At 38.4% G+C, this 14,503-nt stretch overlaps 2 protein-coding genes across 2 annotated transcripts; both read left to right on the top strand.

The window, feature by feature from the left end:
- LOC139947096 (mitochondrial import inner membrane translocase subunit Tim13-like) lies at positions 1-2,805 on the top strand. Its single transcript, XM_071944934.1, has 3 exons — positions 1-175; positions 1,322-1,390; positions 1,718-2,805. Exons 1-3 carry the CDS (start codon positions 62-64, stop codon positions 1,814-1,816), a joined length of 282 nt encoding a protein of 93 aa, XP_071801035.1. The 5' UTR covers positions 1-61; the 3' UTR covers positions 1,817-2,805.
- A 965-nt stretch (positions 2,806-3,770) lies between these two features.
- LOC139947020 (malonyl-CoA decarboxylase, mitochondrial-like) lies at positions 3,771-13,559 on the top strand. The gene is made up of 11 exons (XM_071944836.1): positions 3,771-3,925; positions 4,724-4,981; positions 5,306-5,446; positions 6,256-6,399; positions 7,216-7,365; positions 8,082-8,246; positions 8,579-8,699; positions 9,045-9,197; positions 9,942-10,119; positions 10,572-10,618; positions 12,014-13,559. The coding sequence occupies exons 1-11, from the start codon at positions 3,881-3,883 to the stop codon at positions 12,244-12,246; spliced, it is 1,635 nt and encodes a 544-aa protein (XP_071800937.1). The 5' UTR covers positions 3,771-3,880; the 3' UTR covers positions 12,247-13,559.
- Positions 13,560-14,503: the final 944 nt, after the last annotated feature.

Here is a 14,503-nt window from a genome sequence, read left to right as displayed (position 1 = left end):
CATTGGAATTTTCACGTGCAAGTCGATAATACCGGCGAAAAATAATTTCCAGAAGGGAAAAATGGATTTTTCTTCGCAACCTTCAGGTGGTAAGCTGGACAATGCCCAGCGGGGACAGATTATGGATCAAGTCAAGACGCAGATTGCCTTGGCGAATGCTCAAGAACTTCTCCAGGTTAGTTTGGAAGTCCATGCACAAGTTCGCAATACCCCCACTGCACTGCTCTGCTGCACCACTGCACTGCATAGCATTTGCCATTGACATACAACATCATATGACTGAGTGGTTACATCATACATACAACTAACTATATTTTATTACAAATCAACACAGCAGGCATGTAATTACACAGATACCATGGTCTCTTTTGCCCCTGGTCTTGGCCTTGCTGCATGCCCTTGACAAAAATTCATTAGTAAGTTATACTAGTATTATAGTTTTAAATTTTTAATATAGTAGTAGGGCCTAGTACTATTATTTAATAATTAATTAGTTATCCAATTCCAATCCAGTCGATAGCCGTTTCGTGGACAAGAGATTTTCCATCAATAACAAGTATTAATAATGAATGGAACTTCATATTGCTTGGTCTTGGAACTGGAATGGAAGTGCTATATAATATTTGCAAAATGAAAATGATGGTCTTAATATTATTAAAAAACAATCACCGAGTAATTATATTATTATTAATAATATTAATAATAATATAATTACTCGGTGATTGTTTTTTCAGATCTCGATTGCCAACAGCACTAACAATTAACATAGGAAAACAACACATGTTGGCTGTACATGTTTTACATTGTAAATTACAATATCATATAATAATTTATGATCATTAAAATAAGTCAACTCGTCCCTTAATATATATTCACATATTTAATTTTTAACACCCTTGATCCCTTTGAATGGGTTAAAAATGTCAGTTATATTATGGTGTTTGATGACAATAATGCTCTAACCACTGTGCTGTGCAGCCAAGTTTTTAGAACAACCTCCAGCTTCCCTGCTGGCAAACATTGTACATGTACATGTTGAATAGATCGTGTTTTTGTTTGGCGATTTGCTATGATTTTGTAAGCGTCGAGCCGGCCATAAATATTTCAAATTCACTCAGTATAAATGAAGTGAATGAACACTACTTATTTTGGGCTAATTAATATGACTCTGTAAACCCAAGTCTAAACATTCCCCAATTAATGAAAAAAACAAAATAACAAAATAGCTTGAAAATCACCTACTATTCTGAGTTCTCATATTTTCTAAAAAAATATATACTTAGTAATAATAATTTTACTCTCTTATCCTTTTACTTTGCAGAGAATGACCGATAAATGCTTCAAGAAATGTGTGAACAAACCAGGCACCAATTTAGATTCCTCAGAACAGGTAAATAATTATTTTCCACGAATATGATTTTGAGACCTCAGAATTAGATTTTGAGGTCACGAAATCAAGCATCTGAAAGCACACAACTTTGTGTGACAAGGGTGTTTTTTCTTTCATTATTGTCTCGCAACTTCGACGACCAATTGAGCTCAAATTTTCACAGGTTTGTTAATTTGTGCATAATTATGAGATACACCAAGTGAGAAGACTGGTCTTTGACAATTACCAATACTAGTGTCTACTCTAGTGCCCTATGATTGATATTTTAACACCTGTTGTAAGTTACTGAGATAAACATGTTTTATTTATTTATTTTTCATCTAATAGAAATGCCTAGCCTTCTGTATGGATCGATATATGGATGCTTGGAACACAGTCTCAAGAACGTACAATCAGCGGCTACAACGAGAACACCATAAAATGTGATGAAAGGCTCGCTGTAATCACACCTGTCCCTTCACCGTTACTGCCCCAATGCGAGGCATCCCTCAACAGAAATGGAATATCTAAGAGTGCAAGGGATGGAAGTCATTCTAGGGAACTCCTTGCCTGACGGGGCTCTTAGATAACTCGGAGGATAGATTTTGTTTTAAGAACTTGTGTGGTGTTTTGGACAAATAACTGGTTGTCCATAGTTTTTTAACTACCTTAATTCTTGAAAGGATATAAATGGGACTTAAGTTTTGCATTTTTGTTCTTACAGTGGCTAAGCATTATTTTCAAATATAGAAGTTACATGGTGAAGTCTGGACTATTCCATTTCAGGAGGTGAAGCGGAGTGAAATGGAATAGTCCAGATTTCACCGAGTGATTAATTTATTCTGCAACAGTGCAGGGATATAATGTTTCCATATAGATCCTTGAACTTATTGATTTTGTTTGATTTTTAAAATGTTTTTGTTTACCATAATAAGACATTGAAACCCATCCGGCCGACACTCTGAAAATTATATTTAAAAATTATAAACATCTTCACTTACACCAGGTACTACTGGGCTAAGGGCATCACCAGAAAGCTCAGTTGGTATGTTTATCCAGAGGTTGGCAGTTTAGGTCCCTCTAAGGTCAAGTTGAATTTGTTCACTCCCCCCCCCCCCTACCCTCCCCCCACCACCACCAACACAGGTGTTGAGAATAGTTTGTTGTTCATGTGTTCTTTCCTCTGTTGTTCTGAGTTCATATGTGCCCATGATGCAACAACGTTTGTAAAAGTGTGAACTTTCTAGGCATCTATTAATCATTGTAATTTGGGTATAAATAAAATCTGTTCAGGTTTAAATAATTCAACGCTGTACCATCCCTTAAATGAGATAACTCTGAGAAAACTTATTTACAATTTACATTGTATTTGGTGCACTTTTTGTTTGGATATAATTAGAAAATTAGTGTAAACTGTCACTTTTATTTTATTTTAACGAGGAATAAAAGTATCAAGATTATAAGAGATTGATACATGTATTATAGATTAAACAAAATGTTTTCTGAGTTGTTATGGTTTCTTCATTTGTCTTTTTAAGAGTATAATAACAATGACTGCTAATTTGTGTTTAGTTTATACATGGTTCGTCTTGGACATGTTTGGTTATTGTCAAAGACCATGTCCTTACTTTATGCATGGAGGAATGTGTGTATCCTAAACAATTTTGTTTGAGCATAACAAACCTGTGACATTGGCAAGGAAATAATGAAAGAAAACAAAACATTTTTGCATAAGAATTGTGTTCGTATTTTGTGGTGAAAATAACCCCTGCCCTGAAAGTAAAACTATGTTGCTTCATAGAGGGCTGTTTGTAACAATTTGTTATCATATCAACAGCTTTCCAGCTCTTTCTCAAGTCATATGGGGTCTTAAACCTATGGAGTAATTACCAATTACAGTGGACAATTCATCACAACAGTGCAATAAGGCACTTTTCGTAGTTTGTTTGCTGCCTCGCTGGCAATGTTTGTTTATGTACATCAACATTCCAAATTATTTGTTTTGATTTGAAAATCGGTTCAAAAACGGGAGTTCTTAAGAAAAACATCAAGATTTTTAAAGAAGGCAATTAGTAATGGCAGAATTTTGTTTGCCTTGAACACGTGTGTGAAGTGAATGGAGGGCGCCACCAGTCGATAGGTTTTAGTTAAGCATGCTCGATATTACATGGGGTAAGTTGCAATAACTTGATTAATTACAGGTCAATTTGGTACTCCAGAGTTAATTTAGAACGACTGAAATTTCCAATAAACATACTTTTATGCAATAGGTAATGCTGACTGTTACTCAAAATAAAGTTAAATTCAGCTTTGGTTGTGGACTGCTTGGGACAATTCATAATTATTTACCTACATAAGAATGGAATAGCCCACAGATGTTCAGTAAGTCGCATGTAAACAAACGTCTTGCATATTGTGGATGGAGGAGGTGGGCGGAATATTGTCCCAATCTGAGATCAGTTGTATTAAATCAAACTTATGTTCGTCCTCAATCAACCTCATGACCTGTAGATGGCTGTTGAAATGTATCGTAGACTTCTGCTGCTTTCAGTAAAGGTAAAAAGCTTATTTAATTTGGAAGTGCGGTAGTATTGTAAGAATGGAAAGGTTCCGTATGGCGCCACCACTTTTTCTTGAGATCCCTTTTTGTAAAAATGAGTGAAAAGTTGTGGCGCCATACCGAAAGTTATCCCCAAAACGCACAGTCAGATTGAGTCAGTCAGCAGGCTAGCCAGTGGTTTCTGTCGCTGCCTTTCATTCACCTCCGTGGAGGAACCGTACCCCCGGTTTGATGAATGGATGAATCAATATTACCCGTGGGGATTGGGTTCTTCAGTCAGTCCACAACCTGATAATTGGTGGCGACGTGCGGAAGATTATCCGAAATTCTTCATTGTCTTCTCAACAAAAAGTTGGTGTTATTGTATTTCCAATTAGTTGCGATAACGTAACCCTCCTCCCGATCGATACGGCGAAGGGGAGGAGGTTGGGTTATGTTAGCGCAACTAATTTCCAATTTGTGGTGCTTTTAAGTTTTTGGTTTGCCGAATTTATAATTCAGATTTAGTCCTTTCAGTGTACATATCTTTCTATGACTATGTTCTGCTATCAAACTTCACGATGACGATAACGAAACAAATCCTCCATACCATAAGACCATAGTCTTGATTTGAATAGATTCCCTACCCTGTTACCACTTTTTCACTAATTTTTACAAAAAGGAATAGTCTCATTTGCATAAATTACATACGTTTTTATTAAATTTTAATAACGAATGAAAAAAGAGTGGGACAGGAGGAAACTTGCTCGTTGAAAAGTCAGACATCTCTGTATTTATTTTTCATATCATTACAGTACAGTCCATCTGTGCGCTGTCACGTCAGCGTAGCCAAAAGGGCGCCATTGTCGTTTCACAACCAACATCTCCTGGCCAAGAGGACGCCGTTGTTGTTTCTCCTGGCTAAGCAATCCTTGTCAACCAGTTGTTCTCTAATGGCTTCACATCACACAGAGCAACAAGACGCTGTCCGTCGACTGCTACCTGAACTTTTGACCTCAAAGTCTAAGGAGAATGTCAAAGGGTCACCAGGGCAAACCTTGATGATGTCCGAAGTAAGTCTCCAAAATTAAAATTCCAGTTGAACCAAATTATTTGTTTTAACTGGTTCCAGTTAAACTGGGTTTAACTGGAACCAGTTGAAACAAATAATCTGACACCTCATTAGGGCTATGAGGTCGAAAGTTTAAGTCCCTAACACTCTAGTCAGTTTTCCTCTGTTCAAACCATAAAATAGGGAGATCGATTACCAATATTAGGGCTCAGTCTTTAGAGCGCTGGGACATTTCGTTACTATGATAAAGTTTGCTTTAAATTTACACATTATTTTGTCACATAAAAACACATTCAAAGTTTTCTCGTTTTAAACACCATTTTAGGCTGATATTCGACAGGTTTGTTCCCATTACCTCCAACTCTCTGATCCTGCAAAAGTAGATTTCCTTACAGCCTTATCGGAGCTGTGTGGCACTAACCACGAGGGCGCCATCAAAGCTGCTAAGAAGTTGGAGTCTATTCAGGTATTATCTCAAACCCCCTACAAAGTAAAGTCTGTCCCGAGCCAATATTGCTCATCAGGCTGGTGTTTATATCTGGTTTCCTTGACAATAAAAGAATATTTCTATTCCCTCTGGACAGGCTGCCAGTCCACAGTCCATGGCAGATTACGCTGGAAACCATTTGTACTCCTGGGTGGAGAGAAGCAATTTTGATTGTGTCTTGCTCAAGGACACAAGTGTCGCGACATGACCAGGCCAGGGTTTGAACCCACATTCTGTAATACAGAACTTGAGGCCACCGCCCTAGACCGCTTAATCACGCCACCCCACAAACCCAAAGACATTGGGTGCGTTCGTTTAGCTTCCCTGGGTCGACCCCGGTGTGTGGCGTGGTTTTTTTCCAGGACGAACGTGTGCAGATAATTACCCTTGTTCGTCCTGGAAAAAAAGAAACGCCACACACCGGGGTCGACCCAGGGAAGCTAAACGAACGCACCCTATGTCAAAGATGACATTTTGACCCAATCTTATGACTCTGCTTACTGCAAATGCCAAGCTTACTATAAAACCATTCTCCACTTACTGTGCAAGAGCCGAATTTCTCAGCTAGCTTTGTAAGTGAAAATGCTTTAAAAACATGGGAGTATGCATGCGCAAAAGGGCAAATTGCCTGGTAACCCATGAAATATGTTTCACGAAAATGCTGAATTCCCTGCTCCCGTAAGCACCAAATATTTGATTACAGTTAGGTAGAGTCATGAATTTGGGCCCAAGTATATTAAGGACGAAACACACGAATAAAGGCAATTTTCACTGTTTATATTTTCTAGGATACTGAAGATGATGCAGCATTGTTTCAATATGAGCAGAGGTTGACGCAGAGTCTTACGCCTGGTTATCGGTTACTCTTTACTCATATTGGACGACTTGAAGATGGAGTCAAATTCCTTGTGGATATGAGAGCTGATATTCTTGTGAGTATAATATTTCTTATCATTTATAAAGCCCTGGATATAACACTTGTGTCCTTAGGCAAGACTCTTAACTGTGGAAGTGTCGTGGCCGAGCGGTTAAGATCACCGAATTCAAAACTCTGGTGTTTCTGATCAGCAGAGTGTGGGTTCGAATCCCCAGCTGTGACACTTGTGTCCTTAAGCAAGACACTTGACCATTGCTTCGTCCTTCGGAGGGGATGTAAAGCTGTTGGTCCCATGTGTTGTGTAACGCATGTAAAAGAACCCAGTGCACTTATTGAAAAGAGAAGGGGTTCGCCCCGGTGTTCCTGGTTGTGGCTGCTTAATGCGCCGTAGCACCTTGTAAACCCTTACAAGGTGCTAACTAATTGGGTCTCAGAATTCATCACTGCAATTACCTATCTTTCTGAAAGTTTGTATATACTCAGCGCCTTGAGTACCTTGTTTGGTAGATACGTGCACTATATAAGACTTCGATATTATTATTAACTGTTGCTGCGCCTTCGGATTGAGCGTAAAGCTGCTGTTCCCGGGTGTTTAGTAGTACACGTAATAGAACCCAGCGCCTGTTGAAAGACAACAAAGGTTCTCAGCATGAATACCAGGATTTTATGTTTTCTTGTTGGAAATTTTTTGTAGTTTTGTTGTTTTTTCATTTAGCCTTTAAGAAAGACTCTGCTAGGGTCGAAACGTCAGCCAAATAACCATTGTTTTGCATCAGCTGTATTTTCTTGTTTAAATAATTGTTCTAACTTTATTTCTTTTCTTTCTTCTTCACAAATATGGATATCTCAACCTACATGTATTTTCAAATAGACTCTTCTGCACCAACAAAAGCCGGCAAATGACCACCACATGAGGGCGCTAAACACTACTCTAAAGGAGATGCTTTCCCATTGGTTCTCTGCTGGTTTATTGCAGCTACAGATGATAACCTGGCAGTCATCCTGTGATATGCTTCAAAAGGTACAGACTAAACTGTATGGAAGACAGGCTTAATTTTATGGGTCTGCTAAATGTTTCTGCCTCTTTTTTTCAGGCACCTGATGAATGGCTCTTAAATATTGATATATTTTCTGTACTGAAAGTTTTCAGTGCCTTCTTTTTAATATTTCTTACTTGATGAAACCTGTTAGTGGAAATTTTGTGTAAATAAATCTGAAACACACGATTCTATGTAACAACTGTTTTATTTTTCTTCATTATTTGTTTACAATTAATTGTATGACAATTTGAGCCCAATTTTCACCCTGGTCTTCCCCCCGGCAAACATGGCAAATGTGCATACCCCTGGGAATAGCAACCCCTGCTATGAGTAGGGGTAAGTGGTAAAACCCTGGGGGTATTCTTGAAACATGCAACTGAAACCCTGTGGATTAGGGACACAGTTTGAATGTGCGTCGGGATAACCGTGGGGTAAAACAAGTCCCGAGGCCTCCGCAGCCGTGGATTTTACCAAACTCTTCCTAACTGAGAGTTAATCTTAAGACTTGAGCGAGTTAAGTTCCGTATTCTTAGACGTTATGACGCATTGAACCCATCCTAAGTTAGGATGAGTTACTTGTCCTAACACGGGATAGGATTAATCTTAGCCTTTGGTGAAAACGGTCGCAGGGCTGTATTCCCTAGGGCTAAAAGATACAGTGTAAAATAGACTCTACCCCGATTTGTTTTCCTTACAGATAAGCGAGTACGAAGCAGTGCATCCTGTAAGAGGGTGGGCCGATCTTAAGCGTCGTGTCGGACCATATCGACGATGCTTCGTCTACACTCACAGCAGTATGCCTTTAGAACCTGTGATGGTATTACACACTGCACTGACAGACCATATACCTTCAAATGTACAAGTAGGTACAAAAGATAATAATAGTATTCAATCAAACTTGAATCCTTAATTCTGATTGGTCGATCCATGGCAACAACAGTTTGAATATTTAACCATATTTCAGGCCTGGAATTTCATCTTTGACGGGGCAAGGCCATTTCCATTTTGAAAAGGACACTTCCATTGAAAGGTCTTAGAGTCAATGGGAAACTTTTGAAGGGACACCAAGGCCCATGACTAGGGGCAACCGAACCCATGTTCTGAGTGTCCTGATATTGCACGGTCCATATCACGTACTGTGTTGTGTTTGAATTGCATTCATCTAACTCTGCGTATTGCACTATTTCTTTCCAGTCCATAGTTGGTGAGCGAAAGGGCCAACAAACAACTAATGCCCCCCTGGCATCAGAACAGCCAGAGGATCCTGAACATATCAAGTCAGCAATCTTTTACTCCATTTCATCAACACAGAAGGGTAAGAATAATAATAATATAATATTGAAAAGTAGAATATAATGGTCCACACAAGTATCACTCAAAATTGCACGGTTGTCCTTTTACGTCGCGAACTAACACGGTCGGCCATTTATGGGAGTCAAAAACTTTACTCCCATAAATGGCCGACCGTGTTAGTCGACAAGGTAAAAAGAAAACCACGCAATTTCGAGGCATATTTGTGTAGATCATTGTATTCTACTTTTACAACATCTTTCCAACCATATGCATTTTATAACAAACGGTTACAGAATGCTTTTCAAAGACCAACTCGACCGATCCAAGGCAACTTGTTCCGTTAAATATTTTCTTGATGATTCTGCAGGCTTACGAGGTGTTGATTTAGGTAACTACCTCATCAAACAAGCTGTACGGACACTCCAAGCTAACTTCCCTTACTTGACTACGTTCTGTACCCTATCACCGATACCTGGATTCACAGGCTGGCTGCTTGCTGAAATCACAAGGCTTCAGAAAGGTACCTGACCAATCGCAGGATTCTTATATGTAGCAAACAATAATTAAACAAGCATTTAAAAAGTAATTTTTGTTCAATGCGGCCCTATTTTGGTAAAAAGATGTCAATTAATTGTTCCAGATCTTGAGATAAGGCCATTTCCATGTAAAGTGAGGGAGCTGTTTTCCTTTTTTTTGAAACTCTAAACACCAGACAATGCCTCGTTTCACAGATACACTCTTAAAGTCGGCCTCGAAATTACCAATTAAATGTTGTATAAACTTCATAATCGGTAAAGCTTTCAGACTAACATTAAAGGGTATGGGTACTTCTTGTAGGACAAAAAAACACAATTTCCACAGACTTACATTAAACTTACACTGTTTGAAGATGTTGATGGTACAAAGCTTCCCTGAAAATATTACTTGCTGACATGCTGTAGTTTTTGAGAAGTGAGTAAAACAATGTCATGAAAATAATTTTAGTCTCGGTGTTCATGAGACGAAAATCATTTTAGCATGTAAAAACGTATTTTCATGACGTTGTTTTACTCATTTCTCAAAAACTACAGCACCTCAGCAACTTATATTTTAAGGTATGCTTTCTACTATCATTATCTTCAAAGGGTGTAAGTTTAATGTAAATCTGTGGACATTGTGTTTTGTGTCACAAAAAGTACCCAAATCCTTTAAACAACAACTTCTTTTTATACTTACCAATCCTGTATAATACATTTAAAGGTGTTTCATAACATTAATGTCACAGGTGAGAACACCACACAACTCTTCAATTCCGAGGAGCTACAAAAAGTACACAGTGTCTGTGGCAGAACTGACCAATCAGAATTGGCAACAGTTGGGAGATTATTGGCAACCAATCAGTGGACTCAATCTAAAGAGCTTGTCAGTATATTAGAGAAGCCATTACTGAGACTATGTGCAAGGTAATTAAATGAAAATGTTTTTTTTTCTTCTTAGTTTAAACTTTCACAGGAAGCATAAATGGGTCAAATATGTAGTGTTCTCCACACGTTGGTGTTGGGAGGGCGGGCCACCCTCCCAATTTTAAAGAATTGGCTGCCCTTCCAAAATAACTGCTGCCCTGCCAAAAACTGAACAATATTTGTTATGCTAAATTTGTAATGCTTGTGTGACATGTCTTGGCCAAGCGGTCAAGAACACTGAACCTATAGCTCTGGTGTTTATGATCGGCAGATAGTAGGTTGGAGTCCCAGTCCTGATATGTTATATGTTTTCCTTTTTGAGCTAGACACTTTTAAAACCAATATTGCATCATCGTAGAGCCGTGTTGTGTAAGGCACATCGTAAAAGAACCCAGTTACACGTTATGGTTTCATGTTAGATGAAACACTCTCTTTACTGTTTGTCGCTATAGGTATCTGTATGCAGAAAAACACAGGAAATTTGCTCTGGACTCTGTAGGTAAGTTATCATTTCCCTCAATTGCTGTTTTACACAAAGAAAATTATTTTTGTGACATTGTTTTACTCATTTCTCAAAAACTACTGCACCTCAGCGAGTAATATTTTAAGGGAAGCTTTCTACTATTACTATCCTCAAACAATGTAAGTTTAAGATGTAAATCTGTGGAAATTGTGTTTTTTGTTACAAAAAGTACCCCAACCCTAAAAATAAAGAGTCTAAAAAGACTTTTTCAGCTGGGATTTAAAACCTGTTCTTTCCATGTACATTGTAATGTAATTACTTTTCCAAACATTGGACTTAATTTGATCGTGCACAAACCAATAGTGCTGCTGAATGCCCCAGGCAATGTAACGGCTCATCCTTTTCGTTTTTACGACCCAGTAATTAAATGTAAACACACTCCCTCACTGGAAAGGATGTAAACTTTCAGAGTTTAATGAAGCTTTCCCATAATGTTCGGACATATTTGCTCCAGATTTTTGTCAATTCTCAAAGTAGGCTACCACCTGGCTTTTGAGTTTATTTGATTATATATACATGTAGGGTGTCGTGGCCGAGCGGATAAGAGCTGATCAGACTCAAGTCTGGTGGTTAAGTCATTGGGATGTGGGTTCGAATCCTGGTGGTGACACTTGAGCAAGACACTTAACCATAAGCTTAATCTCCTCCACCCAGGGGTAAAATGGGTACCTGTGAGGGCAGAGCTGGATGGTTTATGTGTATCCATAGGTTGGAGCGCGGTATTTCGCAGCACCGGCTGTTTACTCTGAGATGGTTAAAGGAATGAAATAATATATGGCCTAGTGACCAGGGGTAATATTTTCTGAAGCACTTAGATACGCCCTTTGGGCTGTGATAAAGCACTATATGAAGATTGATTATTTTGTATAATTTTGTAGGACTAAAACACCTGTCAACATCATGCTGGAAGCACTATATTGATTGGGTCTTCAGTCTTTTCTTGACTGCGTGGGTTTTCCCTGAAATAATTAGATGTTCGGGCAACAGCCCGAACAACTCTTTGAAATTGTTTGTTTTTTGTTTTTTTAGTTTTTAATATTCTTCTCTGAGTCGATTGTCCGCAAGAAAAAGCATAGATGCGCAATAGGTTGGCCATGGTACAGTGCTGCAGCCAGTTTCACAAAACTTTACGCAACTGCGTAAGTCCACTTGCGCAACATTTATGGAGCAACTTGCGCCATAAACGTTGCGTAAGTGGACTTACGCAGTTGCATAAAGTTTCGTGAAATCGGCTGCTGGGCAGAGAAAACAAAAATATAAGCAAGACATAACACAGAGAAAAAAGCAAATGAGCAACCAAAATAACTTAACTTCTACTCAGTTCAAATTCTATGTTTCTAGTTCAGCGCTTTGTTTGCCTTATTTTTCCAGCCAATTTTCATCTTCGTAACGGCGCGGTCATGTGGAGATTAAACTGGATGGGCGATACGTCAGCCAGGGGCATGACATCATCTTGCGGAATGATGGTCAACTATCGTTACTTCTTAGAGAGCACTCTGTCAAACAGCCAGAATTATTCTGAGAATCAGACCATCGCAGTAACTCAACAAATACTTGACTTGGTGGAGGAGGAAAGATCCCTTCATCGGAAAAGTCAATTGTGATGACTCTGAAATCAGGTTTTTGTTGTCTTGCAAAAGAGGTTGGGAAGTATTCATCTTCTGAGATGAGCAGGACACTTAATCATAAGCTTATCTCCACCCAGGGGTAAAAGGGTACTTGCCAAGGGCGCACAGATGGATCTTGTGATTGATATTACCTTAGTGCCCTACATATTTGGCAACTACATAATTGGCAGCGCAGGCTGTTTACTCCCCAGGGAGCTGAGTGATTTAAGGCCCAGTCACCAGGGGTAATAATGTTGAAGCGCCATGAGCATCACCGCGTGACGGATTCGAGTGCTAAAGAAGCCACTATTATAATAGTAAAGTTAATAACGATCCACTATAAGCTTAAGTAGTAGTCCCAGCCGACTTTCTACCTTTTGCCTAGGTAGCAGTTAATAAGCAGGACAGCCGTCCATTTCACAAAGAGTTACAACTCGTCTTATCTCGAGGTAGGTCAAGTAACTCGTCCTAACTTAGGATTAATCTTAAGGTCTGCATGCTACAGTGCAGGGTTGGGACTCGTCCTAAGTCCTAAGATGAGTCTTAAGTTAGGAAGAGTTTTGTGAAATTGACGGCAGTTCTTTTCAGAACTGAGAAGCCTCCCAAATTGTGAAAATTTACTCTTCAGTGAAAGAATACTTGTATAAACAAGACAGTTCTCTAAAGAACAAACACATTTCCTTAGTTTTGGTTGTAACAACCGAATTTGATTTTTTTTGTTAGGTTTCAGACAAATGCTCGCCCTCGATTGGTTGAATGAGCGTGGGTGTATTCTGCGTGGAGCATTTCAACCAATCAAGGGCGTGCATTTTTATCGTTCTCGTTATCGGAGCCTGTGTGACCGGGCCTTTAAATAATTATTTCATTTCAGAGGGAAATATTCCTCACACAAAAATGGTTCTTGTTTGAACTTCATAACCAGTAAGCTTTCAGACTATTATAAAAGGTAAAGGTAAACTGATGGTAATCACTCTTAAACTTAATGGCAACAAAAAATTGTTTTTTAAATTTTAATCCAAAATTTTATTCCAATTTTACCCTGCTTCCGGATTGAATACAAGGTTAAAATACAATTTAAAAAATCATAATTCCTGAACCAGGTGCTTGGAGGTAATACAAAACTTGTGTCATAAAGCACATGGTAAGTCAAGTGGATGTAAAAGTTGGTGTCAGATTCAAATTTAAAATGTAATTTTATATATAATTAAAATTTACCTAAATATGAATAATTTCTAGTTGTAATCAACTTTTCGGCTTGCTTGGCCGCCAGTGCAGTACATAAATAAACCAGAATATAAAAATTAAAAAAATCAGTTTTGTATAGTTGGTATAAAAATGAAGATCAGAGTTGGGTTTTTATGCACACCTTAAAGGCAGTGGACACTATTGGTAACTACTCAAAATAATCATAAGCATAAAACCTTACTCGGTGCTGAGTAATGGGAAGAGGTTGATGGTATAAAACATTGTTAGAAACGGCTCCCTCTGAAGTGACATAGTTTTCGAGAAAGAAGTAATTTTCTACGAATTTGATTTCGAGACCTCAAGTTTAGAATTTGAGGTCTCGAAATCAACCATCTAAACGCACACAACTTCGTGAGACAAGGGTTTTTTAGGTCTTCGGGCAACAGCCCGAACAACTCTTTGTTAGAAGATACTCGTGTAGTGGTTAAGAGGGAAACCCCAAATAATCACGTAGAGTCTGAACAATCAATCCACACCATTCAAGCCTTCGTCCCTAGATTTTAACTGGGGTGCACTAAAAGTTCACATGCTAAAATGTTCACCTTAGTTTGTATTTGTGAATTATTCATGTTTGGAGCATTATTAAGGGTTCCAACAGCCGGTGTGGAAGTTGTTTTTTGTCATTTATGAGCTAGCAACTATTAGTGCAACTTTTGACAAAACAAACAATGTTAGCTCCTCATTATACTGTTTACATCTGTTTTCATAAATATAAAAGTCATTAAAAAAACTTAATAAGTTTTTTTTATGACTTTTATATTTATGAAAACAGATGTAAACAGTTAAATGGTGAGCTAACATTGTTTGTTATGCTAAAAGTTGCACTAATAGTTGCTAGCTCATAAATGACAATAAAAACCGTCCACACCGGCTGTTGGAACCTTAAGACTGGGTTGCTCTAAAAATCAAAGAAGTGGTGGCAGACTTTCCAAAATGGATTTCGTTTAAACTTTGCACAATTGAAGGCCATCGATCTATATTTCACCTAATTTAGCTCTTTTCATGAGTA

Source organism: Asterias amurensis, chromosome 14 (assembly GCF_032118995.1).
Source record: "Asterias amurensis chromosome 14, ASM3211899v1".
NCBI classification, from domain to species: Eukaryota; Metazoa; Echinodermata; class Asteroidea; order Forcipulatida; family Asteriidae; genus Asterias; species Asterias amurensis.
The sequence above is the reverse complement of the archived record's forward strand: the minus strand, read 5'-3'. Positions and strand labels throughout refer to the sequence as shown.